This window comes from Psammomys obesus, unplaced genomic scaffold (assembly GCF_907164565.1).
Source record: "Psammomys obesus unplaced genomic scaffold, mPsaObe1.curated_primary_1811, whole genome shotgun sequence".
Taxonomy (NCBI): Eukaryota; Metazoa; Chordata; class Mammalia; order Rodentia; family Muridae; genus Psammomys; species Psammomys obesus.
In genome coordinates this window covers 15,710,973-15,721,809 of record NW_026592118.1, presented here as the reverse complement: position 1 = coordinate 15,721,809, position 10,837 = coordinate 15,710,973, and the positions used below count along the sequence as shown (strand labels likewise).

Genomic DNA, 10,837 nt, shown 5'->3' with positions numbered 1-10,837 from the left:
AGAAAGAAAGAAAGAAAGAAAGAAAGAAAGAAAGAAAGAAAGAAAGAAAGAAAGAAAGAAAGAGAGGAAGGAGAGAAAGGGAAGAAGGCAGGGAGAAAAGAAAAAAAGAAAAGAAGAGAAAAGAAAGGCACAGAGTAGGGAGAGACATGCATCTGTGCAGGCTGGGCTGGGGCCAGCTCCCTCTCTGAGGGTATGACAGACACCCGACTTTGCTTCTCTGTACAGTTTCCTTCAGCACTTTGCTGAACACTGGAGACGAGGCACTGTGACCTCTGTGAGAGAAGCCACCATTGCTGGCGATGGGATCTGCAAATTCACATACAATCCTGGCTGGAGGGAAGAACGGGAGGCCCATCTCCCTGTGGAGAACCACAGCTGGCTTTTGTTCTGTGTTTTTGAAAATGCAAGGCAAACTCATTTGTCTCTGAGTTCTCCTGCTTCCTTTTAACGCTCATCATTTCCTATATTCTGAATCCCAACTGAGTTCCTGGGTTTCCTGTTTTGGAGATTGTGTGTCCCTGGACCTCAGGCTTTATTTGTGTGTGTTCCATGCAGATGGGTGGTCTCTGGCAGGCGTGTCATAAGATTAAGACATGCAGCTGTAAGCACTCCCACTCTCACTCAGAGCACAGTTGAGAAAAAGTGGAATTTAAAGAAGCCTTAAGTGCTTGGTTGAGAGAAAGAAAACTATGCCAGATCCATCCATTCACTCACTCGCTGATAAATGAAATGTGCTTCCTATGAAATTAGCCACTAACACCTGGCAGCCTAAAGGTGAGATGACCCAGCCCCTACCTTCACAGAGCCTAGAGTGCATGGGAAAGGCAGGGTAGAATGAATATTAAAAATTATGGGCTGATTGGTTTTGATTGAGTTATATATACCATGCAATGGAAATGTGGAGAAGGTCCTAAGCCTCCACCCATCCTGGTCAGGGAGGAAGATGTCCTAAAGAGACAGATGTGCCTCTCCCTTTGATCATCAGACCATTGATACAGTGCACCCTATGAAACAGGGATTTCCCCAGGAAAAGGCTGGGACCCTGGTGTCTACTGGTGTAGAAGTGTCCCAGGCACATGCGTACAGATCCTGAGGCAGGAAATACTTTGCTTGACTAGCTGGTGGCTGTGGGGCTGTAGTGAAGGGGAAGGGCAGAGCGGGAACAGGAGATGGTAACAGATGGGAAGGCAGGGTCTCATTATAGGCCACATCCTCTCACAGTCTCACCTTTCCCTAGGGAACAGCTGTACTTACCAGACACTGACAGAGCTACTCCATTCCAGCTACAGTGCACTCGCTGTGTTCTCTTCCCGACTTTTTTTTTTAAACATTCTTTCTCTAACTCCCTTCACAGATGTTCTTCCTTGTGTTTCTCCTGACTGTTCACTTTTCCTCCCTCGCAGGGTCTCCTGGGAGCTTTGCCACAGCCACAGCCCATGGTAATGACAACCCTCCATCTCTCTCCTAAGCTTTTTACACAAATATTCCACACTTTCTTGGGAATCTGCAATATTTCCCTCAAAATCTGTTACAATTCTTACATTACCAAATTTTTTAAAAAATAGAACCCTAAGCTGGGTGCGCTGGTGTCCATCTTTAATCCCAATACTCAGGAGGCAGAGGCAGACAGATCTCTGAATTTGAGGCCAGCCTGGTTTACAGACCAAGTTCCAGGACAGCCAGGACTACACAGAGAAACCCTGTCTCAAAAAATAAAATAAATTAAAATATCCAATAAATAAATATAAATAAAAAATAAAAGTACGGTGTCTTAGTCAATGTTTTATTGATGTGAGGAGACGCCATGACCACAGCAACTCTTAGGAGGAAAACATTTAATTGCGGCTGGCTTACAGTTTCAGAGTTTTAATCCACTGTCATCATGGCGGGGAGCATGGCAGCGTGCAGGCAGAGATGGTGCTGTAGAGGTAGCCGAGAGTGAAAAGAGACACACTGGGCCTGGCTTGAGCATCTGAGGCCTCAGAGCCCACCCACAAAGATGTGCTTCCTGCAGCTAGGCCACACCTCCTAGCGACTCCCTCTGATGACTAAGTATTCAATATGAGAGCTCATGGGGGGGGAGGCATTCTTATTCAAATTTTGAAAATTGTTTTATGTGTTTGAGTGTTTTGGCTGCACATATGTCTGTGCGCCATGTGTGTGCCTGGTGCCTGCGGAGGTCAGAAGAGGCTGTTGGCGCCCCTGGAACCAATCAGGCACTAGGAATTGAACCTGGGGCCTCTGGAAGAGCGGCAGTGTTCTTAACCACTCACCTGTCTCCTCAGCCCCAACAGCTAGACTGGAAATACTGTTCATACTTCCTCATCCCGCCCTCAGATTCTCATTTCCTGTAACTGGTCAATCACCAACATCTTTCAGTCTTACCTACTAAACACCGTTCGGAGTCCCGGTGCAAAGGCTCCTCTTCCTTTCATTCCTAAAACACTTCTTGGTTCCTTTCCCCACAGTCCTCCTAATCACCCACTGTGATGGTTTGGATGAGAATGGCTCCCACAGGCTCATATATGTGAATGCTTGGTGACCAGGGAGTGTTTGAAAGGACTAAGAGGCGTGGCATTGTTGCAGGAGGTGAGCTTTGAGGATCCAAAGCCTGTGCCCCCCCTTCCTGCTCCTGCCCCCCACCAACCCTCCCCGCCATCCCCACCTACAGATTAAAATGTTGCTCTCAGCCACCATGCCCCTGCCATAGTGATAATGGACTAAACCTTGAAACTGTCTCTTCTCTGGCGTCTCTTCACAGCTATAGAACGGTCACTAAGGCAACCTCTTTCCAGCCTGCCAAGGAGATTCTTAACATGGGGGACTGCGCTGCTCCAAGTTCCACTCTGTCACTGGTTCAATTCAGTACTTCTCAGCCCAGCATTACAGTTCCTTCAACCTCCCTTCCACACTGCATTCCAGCAAGACTCGGCTGCATGGAGTTCCTTGACCGAGCATGCATTTCTTTGTATCTGTGCCTGACTAGGCCAAATTAGGAACTCATCACGCCCATTGGACACACTTAAAATAACCCACACCTTCTCTTTCAACCAAAGCTGCAGAGAACAGGTCACGCTCTTGTTAGAAACCACATGGCCAAATGCTTGCTCCTTTGTTCAGTGTGTAAATATCAACTGTCCACTCTTCCCTGGAGTTCTAGGAAACAGCAATAAATGGAAGCAACTCTCAGACCTTGGAGATTCTTCAGTCTAGTGAGGGGACTCCGACAGACTGCCTGCGTAAAAACCACGCACAGTCTTGGACTCCATGAAAATCCTTTTAAGTTTGTGCAAATGAAAGGGTCTTCATAAACCACTGCCTGAGCACTCTGCCTGGAACACTGTTCTGACTCACATTTCCTTTAAACAACAAATATGGCAGTGACTAACTAAGGCAGCTGGAGCAATGGCTTGAATTGTCCCCAATTATGGAGCTCGTGGTGTTCAGTAAATCATAGCTCTTATAACTAATAGAAAGTCTTTTTATACACATGGAGATGTAATCATATCCAAGAAACCCAAGTTAAACTAACAGCATTACTTGGTTAGATGTTTAAGAAGTTATAGAAGATGAAAGATTCTAGCCCCCGTCTGCCCCTTGCCCAGAATCCCTCAGTCCTCTCCTTAGGACCAAGCCATTGTCACATGTGCAAGTGTCCTGATGCAACCCTCAATGGGCTTGTACCAGCTGTCTCCGATTGTTTACATGGCCTCTCTCCTCTGCTTAGAAGGTAACGTGCTCCCAAACCCCCTGAGCCACAGGAGGCTCTTCTTCCCTGGTCTCCCACACCCTTTGAGCCTGACAACATGGCACCGTGGGATATAAGTGCTAAGAGGAAGCATGAGGACCAGCTGGCTTGTTTATTCTGGTGTTCCGTTACCGAACATGAAAGTCATAACAAATACTGTTAACTGAGTGGCATGAAATTCTAACTGAAAACCTACTCAGAAGAATTTAAAATGAACACGTTACTAGAAAACAAACTCTACCCAAAGGCACAACTGGTCACATTTCCTCTCTGGTAACTAGCTGTAACATTCCAGCACTTAAATTCTGAGTGTCAAGCCTGCCATCAAATTTACACTTCCTCGGGCCTGCAGTCCAGGCGGGTGTTCAGCGGCTGGGGGCAGGGTTAACTCACTTTAGATGGACTGAGGTTAGCTCCCACAGGTGTGGCGCCACTGTCCTTGTCAATCACTTGGAGCTTGACACAGAGGAAGGGAAAAACCTTCAGAAGATTTTCATCCATTTAATGGTATGTTTAGTCTGGCTCTCGGACATTCCCTACAGCTCTCAAATGACAGGCTTCCTTCAGAAAATTAAAATAAAGAGGCCAGCACTTGAGAGCATATTCTTGAGTTTTGCACTCACTCTCTGGATATCAGTCCCATGGTTTTGTCTTCAATCAGCAGATCTTCCCTGGCACATCAGGCTGGTGACAAGCTCCGTGGCAGAATTAAAGGGTCGTTGTTTCATTATGTGTTTGACCCTCTTCTCCTTGTCACCCTGTGATCCTGCAGACAACATCTGGGCACTCTACTCATGTGCCCAGAGGAGGTTTAAGACAAAAGAAAATGGGCTAAGATTCTCAGATTTTACATTTAAAAGCCTGGGTTCTAAAAGATTTAGGGTATAACATTTGTTAAAATTCTGGGATTTTTTTTTTTATCCTTAAATTAGAGAACTAAGATGAGAAAAAAGAGAGGAAGAAAGAAAAAGTAGAGAGGGAAGATAAGTAAATGGAGGAGATAGGAGAGGGCAAGAGAAGACAAGAGAGGAGAGAAGACAGGACAGGAGAGAATAGGACAGGACAGGAGAGAACAGGACAGGAGAGAATAGAACAGGACAGGAGAGAACAGGACAGGATGGGAGAGGAGCCAGAAGGAAGCCTAGGAACGTGGAGCTGGGGGATCCTGAGTCACGTGTGGGCTTGTCCAGACCATCTCATCTCTGATTTTCCACAGAGGAAGACAGAGCCTCCAGGCAGGCTTAGGGGACTTAACCATTCCACTTGCCTTGTATAGTGGATAAAAATACATCAGAGTTTTTCTCTGATGTATTTTCTCTAAGTATGCACTGCTTAATCTGTTTGGATCCAAAGGGGTGAAAAAAAAAAACAAAAAACAAAACAAACAAACAAAAACAACAACGAACTACAAAGTATTCAAAACTAAAGAAACTGGTGCCGGAGAGATGGTGTTATGGGTAAGAGCTCTCATTCGGAGGACGCAGGTTCAATTTCCACATGGCAGCTGGCAAACAGCCCTAGGGGATCCAATGCCCTCTGTGGGTACTGGGCATCCACGTAGCGCACAGGCATATATGCAAGGGAAACATCTCTATATAAAAATAAACTTTTTGGGGAAAAAAAAAAACCTGGGGAAAGTGAATGTCAACCAATAACTGGATGCTCAGACGGCAGAGAAAACGAGGAGCTCAGTGCGCAGATGCAATCCGACTTTAACCAGCAATAGAAGCCAAGGCAGGGCTCATTGCCCCTATGCAGAGACAAGGGGAAGAAACGGAGTTATCAGAGCTCAGGGGTCAAGGTAACCCAGGGAGTTGAAACCGTAGCAGGGCTGTTCAGGAATCAGAGCAGACAGGAAGTCAGGTGAAGACAATGCAAAGGAGGAAGAGGAAACCCTGGCCCTCTCCCAAGTGCCTTACCAGGAACACCAAGCTCACGGCCACTCTGCAGCAAAGCAAGAGGAGGCTGGAAGCATGGGACTGTGGGCAAACACAGGCATGATGGGAGATTATCTGTGGCCCTGAGAGAGACTCACAGGGTCACCATACTCTAGCAGGATTCAGAGGAGCCCCGAGAAGTGGCCTTAGAGCTGGGATGAAAGAGACCCATTAGAGACGAATTAAGACATCAATTCCTGCGTACACGGAAGGCATCACAGAGAGGTCTAAATACTAACTGCACCACGAGGAACTGATGACATATAACTGCTCCACACCCCCACTTCCTTCTGACACTCTGAAGGGGAGAGGCAACCATCTAACAGAATGAAGGCTGGGTGTAGGCACACTTACAAGGAAACAAAGAAAAGACCTAGACCGGTGAATAGGCACATCCTTCATCCTTCATCCTTCATCTAGCTGAATGAATGTTGGGGAAGGACGCCTGGGGGAAGCGGATGTTGTTCACGGATGCACCTGGGCTACAGACTGTGTAGCGCGTTCCAGGGCTTGCTTCCAAACGCGGGGCTTCTCAGAAAAGGTCTCAGACAGGTGACAGTTGGTTTTGGTCTTTAAATAGGGATTTAGCAAGCAGCTGGCAGAGGAGCCCCTCCTCTGCTGTCTTTCTCTCCTAAGGCACCAACTGTTGAAAGGAGCCTGCACAGTTCTTGCTTACATATACAGGTAAGGTCTTTCAGAAACACCCATCAATCAGCACCTTCCCCCGTGGGATGAGGAAATGAGGTAGTGTTGGGGCTGCTGGACAGCCTTGATCTTGGCGGAGTGGCAATCAAAGCATTCACACAGTTTATAGAGTGTGAAAAATCACAGGAAAAATACACTCTGCTGCCTAAATTCTATCATTGCCACACAGATCAAATGAATGTTACAGCAAATTTCAGACCATTATGTAGTACTTTGGTCTGTCATGCCTTTCCCCCAAATACTGGATTTTTTTTTTTCTATTTTATTTTCAAACAAACATGATAATTTACAGGTAACATCATTTATCACTATTATGAGAACATTATTCTTAAAATTTCCATTTGTAATATAAAAATATTGTTCTCTACATTTTCTTGCAAACCAGAAAATGATATTACAAAAAAAAAATTAAACCGTTGGACTATTAAATATATATACATAGGTTTACATGTATATTTACATTTTTTCTTTACCTCATTTGAGATGGATGTTCCAGAAAGATCTACTGATATCAGGGATGACATGCCTGCGATATGTTCAACTGCCACGTCAGTCAAATGTTCACAGTTTCGTAAATTCAAGTAGTGTAAATTAAGGCAGCTGGAAGAAGAGGCCATGAAGTTACCATCGGAGCTCTTAAACACATCAGCAATACCAATTTCTTCATTAAAAACTCTGGGGACAACAAATGGTGTGGGAAAAAAAAAGGTTTTGACTTTTCTCAACATAAATGCAAACTGACAGGGCTGGAGAGGTGGCTCAGAGGTTAAGAGCACTGGCTGCTCTTCCTAAAGGTCCCGAGTTCAGTTCCCAGCAACCACATGGTGGTTCACAACCACCTCGGTGAGATCCGGTGCCCTCTTCTGGTGTAAAGGCACACATGCAAGCAGAGTATAAATGAATAAATATTTTTTTAAGAAGATTTTAAAAACCCCAAAACTCTGTGCTCTATTCAGTAAAAACAGAATTCTGGCAGGTGGGCAAGATAAATGCAAACGGACAAGTAGAAAACAAGCTGTCTGTTTGTCTTGCTGATACAGGGTGTTATTCTATCCCTTAAACAAGCCTGGAACCCATTATGTAATTCTAGGCTGGCCTTGAACTCATGGCAGTAGTCTTGCCTCAGCCTGAAAGTGCTGGGATTATAGTGTAGGCCACCACATCTGGCTAATATTTTGGCATTATAAAGCTGGACGGAAGGAAGGTAAGATGAACATGGGAGGCTGTCTTTGATTTAGTGTCACACTGTGATTTCTAACAATGCAAGCAAAGCACTCATCACAGTTTAGCACATCTAGCATAGCATGAGACACCACCATGGAAACAGCCTCAAGAATAGCCACCAGAGGTGCAAGGCCAAGCACTTCTCCCCAGGAGCTGAGTCCAACCCTCAGTGAACAGAAGGCCCTGGCCAAGCAAGGAGCATCAGGATTAAATCAGTCAGCCAGAACAGCACTCAGGGAACCCTGGAGTAAGGCTTACGCTGGGGACAGTATCCTTGAAAAGTGCAGAGAAGTCACACACATCTACATATCCTTCTCTCCATTTCAGGATTCAACCTAGGGAACCACAAGAGGAAGCAACTCAGAGCCGTAGGAGGTTAGTTCAGCCTGAGGACATCAACAGGTGGGGGCTACTCCAGCTTCTCTGCATGCCTAAGGTGCTGAAAGGGAGCGGCCTCTTTGCTTTGAGGCCTGTCTCTGATCACTCCTATGAGCAACCTTAACCAGCTCGTGTTCTAGCACAGGCATTGTCGCTTCGTCCTACCGCTCTGACATTCTTATGATGGAAGAATCGCTCAGGAGAAAGCAGTTCGTCATGTTGAGCTCTCTTAGGCTCATACTCGCAGGACCATCGAGAAATTGCTTCATGCCAAAATCACTAATCCTGCAGAGAACAGGGAGAGATCTCATATACAAACTGGTGGTCACATCAGTGTCTACACCAAATACATTCCAAAGGAGGAAGTATCTACATACTGGTATTTTGTCAAATGTTTAGATTTGCATAGCTCTTAATGAAATAGCATATGGATAGATGATAATAATAATAGGAGAGCTATTCACAAAATGTTATCAGTGCTCATTTGTTTAGTTAGGTGGCATAATTATTAACAACACAGATTTGAGAGCAGGGAGAAGCAAGACTCAAGGTCCTGGATGAATTTTCACTGTATCCAAGGTCTCCCTGGAGTCCCACCCACACTGAGCTCCTTGAACACCTCTCTCTGAGAAATAGTATAGGTTGTTCCTCCCCCTAAGAATAATCCAATGTAGACAGTGTCCACTCAAATATATTTCCAATGTATACAGTCTGAAAATAGGCTGAGCCCACTGAACAGGTTTTGGGAGAGTGTGCAATAAGGCAGAATTGTGCTCTCCAGTGAACTTTTAGGGAACGTCCTGTTTAGTATCTTGTGCCTGTGCATAACTGGGCATGCATATGGTTAAAAACAAATGCATTATGGTAAAGGTGCAGTAGAAAAGTGATGGCATGACTTAGTCCATCAATCAAAACAGACACCTTACCTACACAGTAACACTGGACCCCTGACTGTCATGATCCCCTCTTTCACTTTGTGGAGAGAGACAGGCTCATCCTAGGTAATCAACATTTCCTGACTCCTGAGTTGATAACACGCCGGATGACTTCTTACCGTATACAGTTCGTCAAGTTCAACACTGTCAGTTGCTTCAGACCTGAAAGTGACTTGAGGCTGCTGTCTGTTAGCGCCTTGCAGTCCACCATGTAAATGTGATTCATACTTGGGTAATGCTTGTCTACATATTTAAAGCATGCATCAGTAATCCTTTTGTTTCCTGTTGAGAAGAAGAAAACACAAGTACCATGTTGAAATGCCCAGGGAATAAAATTTAATAATAAGGATAAATCACATTTTTTTTTTCAGTATCACAGACCTTCAAATCGGATCTTTTTGAGGTTGCAGGCGGAAAGAGCTTTGAAAGTACAGTCAGAGATGTGTGGCGAGCCGATGAAAACCACGGACGAAATATGGGAACACTTCTCCACCAAAACCTTCGGGAGAGGGACAAAAGGAGACAGACAACGGCTGCAGAGCACAAACAATGAGGGGATGATGTCATTTCCTGCCGATATCTTCAGAAACAGACAGATAGGATTGTTTTCATATTTGAAGAAATCAGTATGCTCACAGAGAAGTGAAAATCAAATCACATTACTGGAGGATGGGGAAAATATGAGGAAATGAAATGCCGAAAATCGTCCTCTCAGTCAATCAGCAATTTGACATGGGGCATCGGATTTACGCCAAGCAGGGCTGGGCCTAGGTTGTGGTTATCTGGGAGAAATTAAAATTGTGCTTTGGTTATAACCTCAGGAAGTACTTAAGCATTCAAATGTTTTTTTTTTAAGGTGCCCATGTGTGTATGTGTAGATATTTAAGTGGTTTCCTAGCTATCAATCAATTGAAATAAAAAGTCGGCTCACATTTTTCAATAGTCCAGGCTATTAAAATGTGGACTCATGTAAAGGACAGGGAAGGCGTTTTCTCACCACCTACTTTTACACAGTTGTCTGTCAGAGTTGGCATGTCATTGATGGTCAGATGCTTGATTCCGGAGCAGCTGTTGGCAATGTTCCTGAAGCCTTGGACCGAGATCTGAATCACAGAGGAGAAAATCATGGGGAAATTAATTAGCAGGTCCTCTCACGAAATGCCAGTACCGTGATCACCAAAGGTTTGTGCATGTTTTAAAACTAAAATGATAGGCTGGTGAGATGGCTCAGTGAGAGAATCCGCTTGCTATCAAGCTAAACCACCCAGGTTCAAAACCCAGAGCTCCCATGACAAAAGCTAGAACTGACTCCAGCAAGTTGTAGTCTGAACTCAGCAAGCTCCAGGAGACCCACCCACTGAAGCCTAACCACTCGCACACACCAAATAAACAAATACATGTAATTTTCAAATAAATAAAATTAAAACCATAAAATCGGTCTGACATGATGGGAAGAATCCAGCCCTTATTTTTTTTCTTGTCGTTAGCTCATGTCTCAGCAAAGTAAAACTCACATTAATATAAGCATGAACCGTTTAAATAACTATCCAATGTTTTAAAGTCATCACCTGTATCTAGTTCCAAAACACCTTCATAAGTCAAACGGAAGCCCCTGAGCAGCCAGGCGCCTGCTTGCCACACACCTCTCCCTTTAGTCCTTGCATCACTAACCTGTTTTCTGCCACTTTGCACCAACTTGTGTGAGGTATTTAATCCAATGAGACTACACAATGCACAGCCTTTTGTGTCTAGCTGTTTCACTAAGCGTTTTGTTTAATCACTGTATTAGTCATGTTCTCTAGAATAACAAAACTGATAGAATGAATATAGATATCACATATATCTAATTAATCCCATATATATGAATATATATATATATATATATATATATATATATATATATATATATA

At 44.5% G+C, this 10,837-nt stretch overlaps 1 protein-coding gene across 1 annotated transcript in view; it reads right to left on the bottom strand.

Annotated features, from left to right (window-relative positions):
* Fbxl13 (F-box and leucine rich repeat protein 13) overlaps positions 1–10,837 on the bottom strand; it is a 197,424-nt gene that overhangs the window by 40,138 nt on the left and 146,449 nt on the right. The window contains exons 13-17 of the mRNA XM_055612592.1: positions 9,932–10,030; positions 9,309–9,426; positions 9,047–9,209; positions 8,158–8,277; positions 6,864–6,990 (exon numbers count right to left, since the gene is read on the bottom strand). Coding sequence (XP_055468567.1) covers positions 6,864–6,990; positions 8,158–8,277; positions 9,047–9,209; positions 9,309–9,426; positions 9,932–10,030 — 627 coding nt within the window. The remainder of the gene's footprint in view (positions 1–6,863; positions 6,991–8,157; positions 8,278–9,046; positions 9,210–9,308; positions 9,427–9,931; positions 10,031–10,837) is intronic.